The 16,433-nt window shown below is 41.5% G+C and overlaps 2 protein-coding genes across 5 annotated transcripts in view; one reads left to right on the top strand and one right to left on the bottom strand.

The window, feature by feature from the left end:
• Positions 1-2,903, bottom strand: part of LOC128687572 (uncharacterized) — an 83,497-nt gene extending 80,594 nt beyond the window's left edge. Inside the window, exon 1 of the mRNA XM_053775064.2 lies at positions 2,787-2,903. The gene's annotated coding sequence lies outside the window, so the exon portion shown is untranslated. The remainder of the gene's footprint in view (positions 1-2,786) is intronic.
• Culd (CUB and LDLa domain) overlaps positions 110-16,433 on the top strand; it is a 32,799-nt gene continuing 16,475 nt past the window's right edge. Inside the window, exons 1-12 of one of the 4 annotated variants that reach the window (XM_053775062.2) lie at positions 111-376; positions 720-817; positions 2,806-3,031; positions 3,712-3,977; positions 4,789-5,029; positions 5,221-5,399; positions 7,244-7,425; positions 9,450-9,606; positions 10,674-10,703; positions 11,098-11,265; positions 12,524-12,724; positions 13,031-13,294. In XM_053775062.2, coding sequence (XP_053631037.2) covers positions 805-817; positions 2,806-3,031; positions 3,712-3,977; positions 4,789-5,029; positions 5,221-5,399; positions 7,244-7,425; positions 9,450-9,606; positions 10,674-10,703; positions 11,098-11,265; positions 12,524-12,724; positions 13,031-13,294 — 1,927 coding nt within the window. In that variant the 5' untranslated portion in view covers positions 111-376; positions 720-804. Of the gene's footprint in view, positions 818-1,497; positions 1,591-2,805; positions 3,032-3,711; positions 3,978-4,788; positions 5,030-5,220; positions 5,400-7,243; positions 7,426-9,449; positions 9,607-10,673; positions 10,704-11,097; positions 11,266-12,523; positions 12,725-13,030; positions 13,295-16,433 lie in introns of those variants that run through there. The other 3 variants (XM_070084138.1, XM_053775061.2, XM_070084139.1) reach the window with 3 other exon arrangements.

Below are 16,433 nucleotides of genomic sequence, written 5' to 3'. Positions count from 1 at the left end.
AGAGGAGAATGCGCAATATTCACTTAGATGGCAGTTTAGGGTCAAGGTAACAAGGCGGTGGGGGAGGGCAGGTGAGAATCCAATTAGCAGGGAGGGTGAGTGGTGTGGCCAGGTAGACAGACAGTAAGGTGTGAACGAGTGTCTAACAGACTATGAGAGTTTCCGTGACTAAAACCTACCAACGACTTCTGTTTTTGCGACGATTACCACTGTGACTACAGTAGCCAGTACTCAACAGTAGTGCTAACCCGTTCACCAAAGGAAGAAAATAGTGATCAATCTAAGAACATCGTTCATATGTTATTGAAAATCCTGTGCATTTGCCACTCATCCAGACAAAAGTCTGCAGTGAAGAAGAGTATAAATTTCCAAATTTGTGAGTTATATATTAATGACAACAGTTACCCGTGGATCTGATCAATTTTTATCAAAGTCTTTTGTATTTTAACTTGGATATACATGACAATGCTACACACTGCCAGCCGCAAGCGTTTCCAAATGGCTAAGGCAGTTTTAGTAACTTTAACGTTTTCCTAAATAATGAGATAAGTAAACTGAACTTGCTCAGCTCAAGGCAAGCTCGGAATAAAATCCCTTGTAAAATGTGATCGATGAGGTTTAAATATGCCAGTTAAGTTTTTGTAACATCACATAGTTAACGAATCTATATAACTTAGGTGACCGATTTTTGTTGGCTCTTAAGATATACCCATCGACAGCGAGTGTTGTCTGAGGTGCAGGAGCAGCAGCAGCAGCAGCAGAGGGTTGTGAGTTAACGCTGAAGATCAGCAGCCTAGCGAAGCAATGATCTCGACTGGTAGGAGACTCACCCTCCCTATATCTTTTGATATATTTATTTATTTATTTAATGTCTTTGCAAACAGTACATTGAGATTGTGTATTTACAATAGTGGGTTGCAATGCAAAGAGAGCCTCTATTATGCCTAGTCATTATGGGCCAACTTAACATTATTGGCTTACATTCTAATTAATACTAAGGAGTAGTATATCATAGTTGTACAGTAGGAAAGTAATTATAAATATATTAATCTAATATATAAATATAAATCTTTACATTATAACTACTAACCAGTGGCGATGCCAAGGGGGCTGAAGCCTCCCCAGAACCCTCCCAAGTAATAATAATAATAATAATAATAATAATAATAATAATAATAATAATAATAATATAATAGTCCCCTAGCTGCCCTATCAACTAGACTGTCACTCCTAAATTCAACCCGAATGGAAGGTCTGAAGTCGCCACTGCTATTACAACTGCCTATAGGTTGAGCGCTTTATGTATAAAGGTTATGTGTAAAGGTGATGTTTAATTTACTATGATTAATTTGTGTCATCAGAGCATCACTAGTTACTTTGTAAGTGTAACTTAAAGTGGGTGACATATGGTGCGTCAAACCTTCACATGGGTTAACAGACGGTTGGATAATTATTCACGAGGGTGTACACAAGTGGGTACTTGACTTTGTAAATACTGACAATTATAAGTCGTAGTAGTGGAGCTCCGGGTGGTTGGAGTGAGGCGGTGCTCCCACAAGTGCTGGAAAACAGTGTAGCACCAGCTATATGGTAGGATTACCGACAAAATATTAGGTAAAATTACACAGATGCAACTAACGAGATATTTTACTGTGGCAACGTTTCGCTCTCCTGGAGCTTTGTCAAGCTCCTGGACAGCGAAACGTTGCCATAAAAATGTCGCATTAGTTGCATCTGCGTCCTTTAACCTAACAAGCAGACCTTTTTATTAAATGCGATTATACGACCAGGTTATGATTCCAGCAGGACTAGTTTCTTGCAAATTTACACAGCAAACTGTTCCCGAATGAACTCCGTAACAGTTGGCTGTAAGATACGGGTACCTACTTCTGCTGTTAGGTGGGCAGGGGCGAAGGGGTGTAGGGAAACCTTCCATATACATTTCGCCGGCTCGGAGATTTAGCCTGGAATCTTTCGGTTTTATCAGAACTGTTATTGTAGTTCCATGTGATAAGGGGCGCCTGCAGAACCCCCCCCCCTCCCCCCGGTGAGCAGACCAAGGTGGTGAGGGGCGCTTGTTGACCCCTGTGGGCAGACCTAGATGGTGAGGGAGCTGTTGACCCCCTGGGACGGTCTTTGTGGTGAAGGAGCTGTTGACCCTATATGACGGACTAGGTTGTGAGGGGCTGCTGACCCCAAGACAGGAAGGGGTAGTGAAGTTTAAAGCTATTTCAGTGGGTTCCTTCAAGGGAAGATGTAATTGCGCTGATGCAGGTAAAGCACACTTTATCCAAGGAATTAAAGCTACCCTCCACGTCCTCGCATCAAACTTAATTACCTCTCAATTTCTTCCACTCCGAGGGCGTTGTATGACCACAAAACAATCAACTGTCCCTAAGACACGAAAGCAGGGAAGGACGTACTTTATGTACTGTATGAAGAGTGACACGTACCTTCTGAGACTATAATCATACACGTATATATGAATATAACAAACCACGGTACCGGCGGGGATTGAGCGAGTCGTAACAGCAAAGCTCTTTTGAGTGAGGGTTAAGGAAAAATGAGTCTTGGCCGACAGGTAAGGCAAGGACTAAGCGAGTGGAAACAAGGGGAGTAGATTCTACCATCTACCTGCCTCATCGTCACAACCTTTCTAACTTGCAACCTTTGTGCCTCGCCTTCACTGTCTTCCCTAGAACATATTTCTCACTTTCATCACCCTTCTCACTTATAATCTACTGCATCACCTTCACTACCTGTCTCCCTTACAATCTATTTCTCACCTTCACCACCTTCCTGCAGACGTGGCAGCGTTACTAATGTTAGCACTGACAACTGCGGCGGCACCAGTGAACGTCATCCATGGGGACTTGTGTCGCCAGATGGATGGACGCAAGTTCTACCTGGAGGCTGGCACGAAGGCCTTTGTCGGCGCCTCCAACGTGAGCCTCCCTGCCTTTCCCAGGATCGCCACCAGGACGCTATCCAGCAGTCATCCCACCTACCACCGCCCCGTCCGAAGTCACAGGTCAGATTTCGTCTCCCATATTCTGTGGTTGGAAGAGGTATCTTAGTTACATAGGTGGAACCATGTTGGTTTATGTAGTGAGGAGAGTTGTCTAGGTTTACTTAACATTAGTAAGGTAGTAATTATGTAGTGAAGAGAGCTTTTAGGTTTACAAGACAATGGATTATACAGCGCCTGGGGGGATGTGGAAGGCATTCAGGCTTAATTCGGGGAACTGGAGCACAGATCCAATTCCCTAAATCAAGAGCCCCTCGCCAACATCAAGGAACCTTTCCTGAGGGGACAAGGCAATGGAGCTGGTGTCAGATGTGTAATGTCAATATAATACTTTTGTTACATAGGGCAGAGCCAAGAACTACTCCGCGTGAGCATGGCGTCAGCAACCTGACGTGTTAAACTATGTACATGAGGTTACATACAGAGCATAGTAGCAGCTTTCAAGGCTTCTGCCACGAGTTACAGCTTTATGGAGAGAGAGAGAGAATGTAAATGTTTTTCCGACGGCTATTTTCTTCTACGGTAGTCACAGGTGCTGGGGCAGAAACATAGGACAACATTAAGAGTTACTGTTAAGTCGTGACCTCAGACTTAAATGGTTAAATATTAAATGCATTATAAATTCGATTACTACCTAATTTCTATGCCTAACAATTCTTCCTGTGTGTTATTCCCTGGAGCAGCAGGAGGGAGGGCCCGCAGCAGGTGGGTGCTCGTAAGCCTCGCTACAGTCACAACATTACCTCTCTGCTCATCTCTGCTCTCACCAACCACCTGCTTCCTCACTCACACGAGAAGAGCTTCCACACACTGGAGGAACCACCACACACGCGCCAGCCTCCTCCTCCCACTACTGCAGCGCCTCCACCTGTCACACCATCCTCAGTGAAGGTGACTCCTGTACACCCGCTACAGCTGCTGGACCACCAGGATGATGACAAAGAAACCAGTGAGTAAACAACTATGTACTTATGTACTGGAAGCGGTGAATCCGTATAAGTCATTCAGCACAAAGTGTTAGTTTAGTCCTGCAGTCTGGGCGGCTAGTTTATTACGCACTCGCAGCTCAAACTGTGAGCGATTAGATTTTTTTAGATTTTACCACCGAAGTGGCTAGTTTATTGTGCACCCCATATCCATCCTGTGGACGGTAGCGCGAGAGCATATGGATCCACAAAAAGCCTAGGAACTAGGCCCCAAAGGGTGAGCGGTAGAGTAGAAAACAGGATTACAGAGGTCACACTGAGCACTGTTTCATCACCAGAGAGGAATATTAGTCATTTCGTATTTTACAATTTCTTTATACAGTTGTACACAGTACAGTAAGAAATACAATCTCCAAAAGAAATATTTATTGCAATTAAAAATATAAAAAAAGGGGTCATAACTGGGTTACAGTCTCTAGCCGATGCAGAATGTGAATACAACAGTATTGTTTTACATGAAGCGACAAACCATTTGGGTCAATCATCGCAGGGTGGAGGCTTGATCTTGTTTAAACAGGGTGACCCCCCCCCCATAACCCAGTTCTTCGAAGTCTCCATAAGCGCATGGCTCGGTTGAGAAAAGAATTCCCTCCTCTCTCCCCACGTTGATAGAGAGGGAGAGAGTCTTCATAATTATGAAAATATACTTATTACTTTCTGTAAGTTAGTTCAATAAAGATTTAAGAAAATCTCAATTATCATCATTATTATAAATCATCACCATGAATGACCACAATCATCAGTATTACAAGCCTCACCATTAACCGTCACCAGGTACGGATGAGACCACTTCACTGAACCAGGAACCACAAACTGGTCAAACCACTTCACAGAACCAGGAACTAGAGACTGGTCAGGCCACTTCACTGAGCCAGGAACCCGAAGCGGAAATAATCACCTCTCTGAGTCAAGCCTTCCGGTGCGGGGCAGAGTTTTTTACCTGCCCGGACTGCCATCTGGAGTTCACCTTTCAGAAGGTGAACCTTCCCTCGTGCTCACACGATGACTCTTGCAGGTGAGGGTAGGAGAGCTAGGGAAGGGAGGGAAGAAAGGGTAAAGTTTATAATAAAAATTATTCTCACTCTTCGTACAATTTTGAAACGAACGTGTCAGGAGTCTATAGTGTCTCTCAAGACATCTCCCAGGCCGCAGTACACATATCGCAGCGAATATGACTCGCATATCTCCTTACTTCCCATGGCACAGATGTGATTACCTGAGGGTGCGAGAGCCGCCCTACGTCGGAGGTGCAGGTGGACTTGACGTGTGTTCCACGGGAGATCACACCCCTAAGACCTTCGCCACGCAGACGAGGGAAGTCATCCTCGATTTCCTCTACACTAGGAGTTACCAAGACACCTTCGTCGTCTCCATCACTGCCAAGCGTGAGTTGTGTGATTACCTTTTTTTTTTTTTTTTTTGTAGTTACGGAAGCAGAACTGTATTCGTGGTGTCCCGTCTTCAGTGTTTGTAGTTACAGGGACAGGAAATACTTGTCCTGTTTCCTGACAAACCTTACCTACCTAACAGAGGCAGAAATGTATTTGTGGTGTCTCGTTTTCAGCATTTGTAGTTACAAGAGCAGCTTTGCTGATGGGTTATGTTCAAGTATTTGTAGTCACAAAAGCTACTATGTTTGCTGATATCACATCTTCAATTTGTAGTTACAGGAGCCGAGCTATGTTTATCGTGTCCCGTCTTCAGAATTTATAGTGACAACAGCAGAGCTATGGTGGTAGCACCCCGTTTATATTACTTCGTTTTCTGCATATGTGCTTCAAGGTTCCTAGTAGTTATAGCACTTGCTACCTTATTTTGGAACATATTCCGCTGTTCTACCATGGTTACAGAAGTCTTTGGGGATTTTTTCCTGTTTATATACTCATTAAGGATGACACTGAAGCTAAGAACACAGCTGAATTGATTCGTTCTATTTACAATATCTGTGGCTAAGAAAATGGATTCACTTTGTATTGACATGATGACTTGTCGACTTTCCAAAATGTCCAACATACCTCTAGTTTTTAAGTTCTATTAATCATGTTCTCACCTTCTTCCCGTGGAAGACTTTTCCTGTTAATCTTACTATGAGAATTTAACTTATATTAGTTCTTAATAAATTTAGGTCAAACTCATTGTATTGGTGCAAGTATGTTAGTACCGACAGACTGTGGGAATCGACATATATACTAGTCAAGACATTTATTGAAGGAGACGTTTCGCCTCTTGTGACTTTAATCCTAAAATCCTATACCGACGACATACTGGTAATCTTCCCCAATAGACTCGGTATACAAAACATCAACATTAAGCCCTGTATGTCCTACACACAGGAAAGATCTTCCAACAGGTAGTCTATCCCTTCAGTAATGTGACCAGCCATTTTTCTCTAACACTCATGGGCAGCCATACTAGAGTAGCAACCAGCTTTATGGCCACAATCCAGGACCTGGGTAGATCGAAACCAGTCTGCTCCATAGAAACCGGGACTGGTATGCAATCAAGTAAACATAGAGGAAAATAGGCAAGGCCATGACCAAACATATTGGGGAACAGAGAAACGAGAACGCCTACGGCCATGATTATATGAACAACACACATGTCCAACATCGTAGTACACATGATCACATCATAAGGTGGGAAGGAGCAATACTACTGATCAACGAGATTGAGACGTCGGCACCTAGAAACCTCAATTATTTCGATTTCTAACACTATCAGACAAACGTGAATATCATTATTTCTAGTATTCAGACTGATTCTTCCCAACCAAAACACTGCTACCAGGTGACGCAAGATGCTTCTCAATTTCAAGCTCCGCCAACTCGTTTCTGACAAGTGACTTAGTTTTTCTGGGTTGCACTTGACCTCTCCTATATATGCTGTTTCTTAGCTGTCTGTATTAGGAACCATAAAGCTGTAAGTGGCGAAACGTCTTCAATAAATGTCTTGATTGTGTATATGCATCTTATTTCCATAGGTTAAGCTCGTGCATTTTACTAACCTCTTCCAATAAGAGAAAGAAATTCGAAATTAGATTTATGGGAATCTATAAATCTGTAAGGGCCATGCAGCGCTTGGGAATGGGAGGGAATGAGGATTGAGTTTGGGGAGAAAAAATTTCCTCGGCTACGCCTACATACTGGGGGTCATACAAGTGGTAATGACAAATAATTATCCCTTACGCTACGCAAACTAAATCTTATAGATTTTTTTTTTAACATGGCAGGCAACAAGTACCAGATCAGAGGCAAGCTGAACGTGACGCAAGGATACATAAAGACGCCCTTTTTCCCAGAGCTGTATCCAAAGGAGCACTGGATGGAATATCAACTGAAGGCAGAAGAACCCAATGCCAGGATCAAAGTCAACTTTCAGGACTTTCAACTCTCACCATGGAGCTTCGTCGAGGTAGGTCATGGTTTGGGCGATGGTGCCTGGGAGGTGTAAGGTGAAAAAGAATGGTGTATGGATGATATGTAATGTCATTGGGCACGATGATATGCTGTTATGGAAAGAATGGGGTATAGGACATCAGAATGAAGTTATCCTATTTTGGAGCGCCTGAGGAATTTTAGTTAATCAAGAAGAAATGAGTAGCTCTAATTCCTTGGATTAACAGCCCCCTCAAGGCACCCTATGAAGGAATGAGATTGAGGGGTAACTACAAATGTGCAACATAATGTGTGAAAGGAACACAAACGCTTTGCACCTTGGCAAGATTAATGTATTTTTTCTTCCTCATAATCAAGTAATATAATGAATATTATATAAATCAACTGACAGGGTTGCATGCTGTATCATAATCAAACATGTAATATGGCAAACAAATCTTACAAACGTCTCCTCACAATCAGTATACAATTATAACTCACGAAATGTGTAATATCCGCCTCCCTGTGAGCTCTCTAGCAAGGACTGGTGACACCGTCCCCAGAGACTCCTAACATTAGTCTCACAAGTGGCTTGTACTGTAAACTATAGTAAACATCAATTACAAATTACCTGATCGCTGGTCATGGGCACACTTATTAACTGTACGTTAACTATCCCAGTATTAGTGGCCACCTTACTAGGGACAATGTGGAAAATTGCATTTATCTGAATGTAACTCATTATGTACATAACAGTAAATGATAAAGATAATTATTATTTATCAATGTTACATAGACAAGTAGGAATTTGGGACACCTAGGTCGCAAAAAATGTCCCCCTTCGATACCTACCACTGTCATAACCACAAGTTGCTCTGGACCTATTAATTAAATGAAATATATATACACCAGGAATACTGGTAAATATATAAATTTGTGGACTGTATATTAAAAATAATAAATGGTTATATATATACACGATTACATAACAGAAGGAAAATATATCTTAATATCACTCACCAATTTGATTGGAGATTAGTGTGTATCATACTCAGAAAACCTCACTCTAACTAAATCTATGAAAATAATGCTGGCCAGAATTACACACAAATCTAGAGAGCTTATCTGAGGTTCCTGGAGCTGTCTTGTCCAGTCGTCTGATATCTCAAGTTATGCAGGAATGCACATCCACCAATTTCGCCTCCTATTTGAGAGGTGTCAACACAATTTTAACCTCTAGAACACGAAAAATTCTTCCCATTACACCAACGTTTGTACAAAATTCAAAACCAAGATGGCGAGTCCCCTTCTGCGCAGGCGCAGCTTCCCGTTTTCGATTACATAAATTTTAAATACAGTATGGCCATCTATTTACATTTAATAACTACTGTATTTCTGGAAAATATATACAGTATTTTCCAGACAAAATATAGTACATAGTTATCACCAACGGATCTGGCGCAGAGACTCGTATCCACGATTCCTTGTAAGGCCTCTGAAGCACGTTGTTAACTGCCAGGTAACGTTAGGAAACTGTGTAGGACGCAAAAGATAGAAACTGTAATGAGGTGCTCTCAGCATGGGCCTCGTTCAAAGATGGCTACCAACATCCACCTCCGTCACTAATTCGTTGGAGGACCGCCAGGTGTCGCTACCTATCTAATATCCCTACTCGTTTGTAACTAATGTAAACACATTAAAGCCTAAAACTACATTTTTTTAATTCTATTATTAGTTCCTAACACTATAATTCAACCTAAAACCTGTAATATATCAGAGTAAATTTATCAATGTGCTGACTCATGACGTCCACAGCATACTTTGTTGGAGTGGATATTAAAGACCTCTACTGCTTGTTACAATGACCCTGTGGGATTTCTTTGAAACTCAATAAATTCCCACACTCGTAATGGGTCCAGGAACTGGGTCGCAAGATTTTAATATCCACACCTACATTGATAATGAACTATTTCCATGTTTATATTTGGTTACAATCGTTTAAATGCAACAATTCACTCCCTACTTCAAGGTGACCAGCTACGTCTGTTCCTCTTGTTGCAGATACAAGACACGAACAGGTCCCGCGTGGCTGTCTTCAATGGTAACGTGTTCAGGCCGCCCATCTTAGTGTCATCTGGGCCGACCATAACTGTCAGGTTCAGTGGGAACGGCGAGACAGCTCGGGGTTTCAACCTACTTTACACTTTCGTCGATGCAGGTCATCCCTTGTTCCCTGTAATACTTTTATTCCATTGCTTAGCACTCTTTATATTTTACATTATTAGAACATATTGATAGTAAGCGCTAAACATATATGGGTTATTGTTTTTTGCATTGTTTAAGCTGGTATTTGTGTAGTAATGTGGGTAGGTTCTAACATATTTTTGGTTCGGGAATCTTTAGACGATACTTTGGCTTGTCATGGCCCTGATAATGGTCCAGGATGAACCGAAACGTAGTCTCAAATTTCCTCTCCAAGGTGTATAGTATCTGTGAATTAATCAAAATTTAGTTTGACAAATAACCCGACGTTTCGGTCAGACTTGGACCATTTATTTGTGTATTGTTCCAGTCATGGTATCGTGCCTTTTTCTTCTTTAGTTTGTATTGAGGGTGAAAAAATATGAATTTTGAACAAACATTTAGATTAATTGAAAAATCATCATTAAGTTCCGAAAATATCCGTGTTTAATATCAAAAGTTTTTTATTTGCTTGTTATTTAACGTTAACACGTTTTGTAAACTAAAAATTATTGTGTACTATATTTCACGGGAAATGAGTTTATACTAGAAATTTTATGGATATATGTCAGGAAACCTTGGAGATTTATACTTGAAACCTATTGGATTCTGGAAACCTAGTGGATTTATACTATAAACTTTGTAGATTATGGAAATAGTGGATTTATCCTAAGAAACCTTGTGGATATATACTAGACATTTTGTGGATTTTTTTTTATCCATCCTGTCATTTTTCTAGCAGATGCAATTGATACAATGTTATGGTCCTTGAAGGTGAGATCCTCCGACATAATCACTCCCAGGTCTTTGACGTTGGTGTTTCGCTCTATTTTGTGGCCAGAATTTGTTTTGTACTCTGATGAAGATTTAATTTCCTCACGTTTACCATATCTGAGTAATTTAAATTTCTCATCGTTGAACTTCATATTGTTTTCTGCAGCCCACTGAAAGATTTGGTTGATGTCCGCCTGGAGCATTATACGGATATTGTTTTAATAAAATGTTAATACACTACTTTTCTCATATTTTTTTTATTTTGAGCAGAGAGCGTGGCGGCTGAACCAGCCATAACAGGTAAGCTCAGATAATTAAGCTGGGTTTATATTTACAGTTGACGCACAAATAGTAAATTTCTCAACATTATATGACATTTATCATAATATTCTTGACTTGTGTTTGATCTTAATGGTGACTTCATGCTAAGAATATAATTCTAGATCTGTTAAATTATAGCCTACTATATATGTTGTATATAGGCAACACAATATACTGATGGGGAAGCGCTAAATCCGGGAGGGTCAGAATGCGCCTGAGAAACGGGAAATTATGAGGTTTCATCTGAGAAAGAGGGTAATCAAAATTCCTTGAAGAACCCTTCACTAGAATGAAGGTCCTCCCTTTCCTCTTGAGGGGAAGTTAACCAATACACTGGTTTGTGTGTGAGAGATTAATTGATTGTCGCTGGCAGACTGTGGAGGATTCGTCACCAACTTCGGTGGTACCATCACCATGATGAACATGGCTAAGGACGACACCAACTATACCATATACGACTGTGTGTGGATCGTCCAGCCTCCCCAGAACTATGCCTTCAAGTCTCACCTCTCCATCAAGGTCGTCCAGTTTGATGACATGGGTGAGCATTGTTCCTTGATTATGGTAATCGCCAAATTCAAGCAAATTGTTAAATAGAAGAAAATATGAGTTGAAGAATGTTAGGCTTCAATCATTTACAATTCCTAACGTCAAATATTGTATCACTTATATATAAAAATTTGCAGTAATTACCACGATACTGGACATGCACATTGTTCTGGAGCTATTTAGGTTGCCTCTTTTGTAACCCATTTCCCACACAGTCTTTTATGTCAATGCCCCCTAATAAATTTTAAATTAAAATAGGGAATTGCAGTCAGATGGAGGACACCCTGGGCAGGTAAGTGTGGGGTCAGCTGATATACCCTCTTTAATCATAATAATTTCTCTCTATCCGATGAGATAATTTCTCATCTATCCGATGATATTGGTAAAAATATTTGTGAATTAGTGAGAGTATCATGGGTACACGAGGCGACATAATGACTCACACAGAGCGGGAACTCATTACAAACACAGGTCTTCAACAATGGTGGTCGTACAGGAAGCCCCGGGCACATTCAGCCTTCATTAATCTGTGTATAATTTATAATTCAGAAACGTATTAATTATTGCGGTCATTAATCTTGATTTACTCAAATGTTAGAATAACGATATATACAGTTTTGAAATATAATTTTCCCATAGTAATTATTTTCAATATTTATGTTAGGCCTTCAAAGTGTAACATAACAGCGCGCGCAAAATTTTAAAACAAATGAACATTAAATAAGTACTACAGACGTAGCAAAAAATATGCTGCCTTAAAATAGTTAAAATTGTAAGGTGCTCAGTAATGTGATTACATATGTAGTTCAGTATTGTGTACACCGCTGCTAGTGTACGAGCTACCCTATATCTACGGTAATGACCAAGTTATTGTCTGCGCACCTATGGTGCTTATGTCTATGTAATATAATATTTACGTAACTCACTATCACTGTACATGTGCACTTCTCTGATAAAACTGTATCACTGTATTCACAAGGTGTGAGAGGCAAGTTATAAACCATCTGTCGCCACCAGCATGTAACAACACTCACAAGTCATCACTTATCACAACGTCCACCTGAGCTACATAGGTACCCCCTGTACCATAGTTATCTCCATAACCACCACCTAAGGTACAGAGGTACCACAATTATCACCACAACCACCACCTAAGCTACAGACGTAGCACAGTTATCACCACAACTGCTACCTTCACCTGTACCACAGTTAATATACTAAGATTCTTAGTGCATGCACTTGCTTGATAGTGTCGGGGACGCGGCTGGAGGTGCGTCGGGGGGTGACGAGCGAAGACTACCTGCTGGAGGAGCTGCAGGGGGAGAAGGGAGCCACCAGCGGACAAGAATATCTAGCTGCTGTTGATACTGGCTTCTATGTAAGACTGAAGGGAGCGTTTACCAAGGACTCCAAACTGGCCATCGTCTACACCTCCTTCAGCTACTTGGGTAGTTAGTATCTCTCTCTCATGACCCGAATGGCTATCTGTTGATGTTTATTAATATGGTCAGTGTGGCTATATCTTTCTCTCCACTTTTCACATTTCGTGTGCCAGTAATTTATTAGACTATCCTATCCTTTTATACGAGTACTGATAAAGTTCTTTTGATGATGACCTGAAGTTATTCTCTTTCCTTGAATTAAACCTGATTACTTCCCATTCCCCAGACGCTGTACGATCCCCTACGGGCTTAGTGCTTTTCCATAAGTACATAATGTAAGGTTAGCAAGTAAGACTGCGTGTGCGCCTCCCACAGGTTGCTACACTCTGACAGACCTCATGTGTCACAACCACCGCTGTATACCTAAGATGCTGCGCTGCGACGGCTTTGACCACTGCGGCGACAGCAGTGATGAACCTCCCACCTGCTACATAGGTCCAGGAAACAAGAACCTCACCCCGGAAGACGCCGCCTGGTGGTACCAACACACACCTAACTACTACTTTCCCCAGAAGACCAACCTCCTGCTGGGGGGACCTCACGGCTGGTCCAGTCTCCTCGTCCTCGTCGCATTGATCGGTGAGTTACAGTGGAGAACTAAAGAGTCGTGTGAGTTTCCCTGTCTCCTAATATGTTTATTTTTGCCCAATAATCTACCTTGTCCATAATTACTATCGCATTTGCTTTGTCTGCTTTCGTAAGGTGAAGTCTAGAATCTTTCCTTAATTGATGGTATACCTCTCCAACACAATTGTCCTCAAAGATTTGTTAAGTTATACCATGAATTGAGGAAAGCTCCTAGACCTCACCTTACGAAAGTAGACAAAGCAAATGCGAGAGTAATTATGGATAAGGGTCAAGTGTGACGTGTAGTGGTTCCCTCAAGGAAGGTACCTTGATGCCGTCGAGGGATTCTTAATCAAAGGAATTGGACCTATCCTCCATTTTCTTGGATCAAACCTGATTGCCTTCATTACATTCTAAAATTTGTCAACGGTCTTAATGCTCACACCCCACTTAGCCGGGCTTGGAGGGACATAAATAGAAATAAGGGTAACAGAACTGGGCAGATCGCGCACCCTCATCCCTTACATAGGGCGAATGAGTTAGTGCTTGGGCTGCTACATCTAGCTATGACAATCTTCCCAGTACCACACAGGCAAAATTAAATGACAAATATGATGCAAGGGAGAGACTTGTTTGCTTTATGCTCAGCAAGGCAGATGATTGCAACATTCCTTTCACTGATTATGAACTTGATGCAGCACTAACTAAGGGCAACTCCACGTCGCCTGGTGAGGATGGTATTACTTACAACATACTCAGATTGCTGTGTCGAGTACCAGGTAATCCATTACTTGAATTATATAACATGAGCTATGTAACTGGGGAGCTCCCTCAATCTTGAACCAACAGCCTCATCATTCCAATTCCTAAGCCCAATCAACAAAATGCATTTCGCCCAATATCTCTTACTAGCTGCTTGTGTAAAACATTTGAGAGAATGATTCTTAATCGTCTCATGTACAGAATCAAACAATTTTTGTCTCCCCGGTTACATGGTTTCATGCATGGAAGGAGCGTGCATCATTGCATAGCCACCTTTCTCACCCTGCACACTGACAGCTCATACACTACCTTCCTTGACCTTAAATCCGCTTTCGATGTAGCCAACCGACATGTAATCATTAGTGAACTTGCCAGAATGGATGTTGGAGGATGGCTTCTCCGCTTGATTAAAGGCTACCTGTCCAACAGAAAATCGTCTGTGTTGTTCCAGGGACATAGAAGTGTAACTAAAGACTTTGAATTAGGAACCCCACAGGGAGGTGTGCTCAGTCCCACACTGTTCAATATTCTTATTAATGCATTACTTAATGCTATGCCTAGTCAGCCCCATCATTATGTGATTAGTTTTGCTGATGATATAATGATTCACACCACCGGATTCTCCAACACCCAAAACATTCTTAATCATGTACTAGCCTCGTGTCAGGACCTGGGGTTGATAATCTCTACTGATAAAACAAAGATACTTAATAGGCGTCCTCCTCGACAGAGAGGCACAGTTCGTCAGATCCAATTACATGATGGGTCTCTTCTAGAATATGTAAGCAGATACAGGTATCTAGGTTTTGAGGTTCCACTACTTGGACCTGTTGTAACAAAACTTTGTCGCCAATACAAAGAACGACTAAGAGCACTTAGTTGTGGCAGGGCTTCACTCCAGGTATGGTGCTAATGTTAAAATTGTGAAAATGATGTATCTTGCTTATATTAGATCATTGGTTGATTATGCTGCGCTACTACTTGCTCTTGTGTCTGACTGGAAGCTTGGAGGGCTGGAAAAACTGCAGAACGAAGCAATGAGGATCATTTTAGGATGCCCTCGTACTGCCAAAATTTTAAATATGCAAAAAGAACTTGATATTCCAAGCATCAGAGATCGTGTTACTGAAAGAAATATCCTAATTGGGGTTAATATGCTCAGGCAAGCTCATTCAAACCCCTGCACAGAAGCCCTCCAAACTTTCCTCAGCACTGGTGAACACTCCTCCAGATGGATCGAAAAAACTGGAACCGACCTCCGCATGAATCAGATACATGATCTATGTCAAGTAGGATGTGTATGGGGTGCATAATAAACATATTAAACTAACTAACTTCTCCGCTCCATGGAATATTACCCCATTCCAAACTACCATTCCTCCATTTCCCCCCCAAACTACTTCTTAAATCACAACCAAAACTTCGCCTTGAAGCCAAACATGAGGCCTTAAGCTGTATTGATAACTTAATCACACAGCACACACTCTCGCAAATTATTTACGCTGATGGTTCTGTTCACCAATCCACTGGTGCAGCTGGTAGTGCTGCTGTTGTCGTACAGAGTGATGGCTCTCTTAAAGAAATTGGAGCACGCATCAATAATTGGGCCTCTACCCTTCAGACAGAACTGTTTGCCATACTCCTTGCACTGAAATGCATCTATGTATCAAAGATTGACAGTTTAATTGTAACTGATTCTCTGTCATCCATAAATGCTCTCAACTCATTAAGCATAAATTGTGACATGCTTGTGTCAGAAGCCAGACACAGGTATGGTAGGATTGTGGACAGTGGAGTCAGAGTGCACATGCTGTGGATTCCATCTCACATTGGTCTTCAGATGCATGATAGAACTGATAAATTGGCTAAGCTGTATGCTTTCAAAGAGGGAGTAGATTACAATCTTGGCTTGTCAGGTAGTAGTTTGAGAACAATAATACGAAAAGAACTTCAACTGAATTTTATGGACTTAAGGCTCAGGGAGATTGACACCAGTGAGTCCATCTATCATCATTCTATCATGCAGGAGGAGCCACATGTCTATGGTGCATCCAACAAAATAAGCAGACTCTTGGATGTCACTACTGCCCGGCTCCGGCTGGGTTACAAGTATCTTTGGCAGGTTAAATCACCACCACCAGATGTAGACCAAACGAAATGTAAACTTTGCCAGATGGACTATTGTCACACCCTGCGTCATTATGTACTGGAGTGTGATAAAATTAATGAATTTAGAAACAACTCACTCAGAAATGTTCAAGAAATGGCAAAGTACTTTATCCACAGTGGTATATTGCAGACCATTCTGGAGAAATACCCTGACTTTGCTAGCTGTAAATAAAGCATTACCACATGTGTGCATGTGTGTGTGTGTGTGTGTGTGTGTGTG

The sequence above is a fragment of the Cherax quadricarinatus genome, chromosome 11 (assembly GCF_038502225.1).
Source record: "Cherax quadricarinatus isolate ZL_2023a chromosome 11, ASM3850222v1, whole genome shotgun sequence".
NCBI lineage: Eukaryota > Metazoa > Arthropoda > Malacostraca > Decapoda > Parastacidae > Cherax > Cherax quadricarinatus.
The sequence above is the reverse complement of the archived record's forward strand: the minus strand, read 5'-3'. Positions and strand labels throughout refer to the sequence as shown.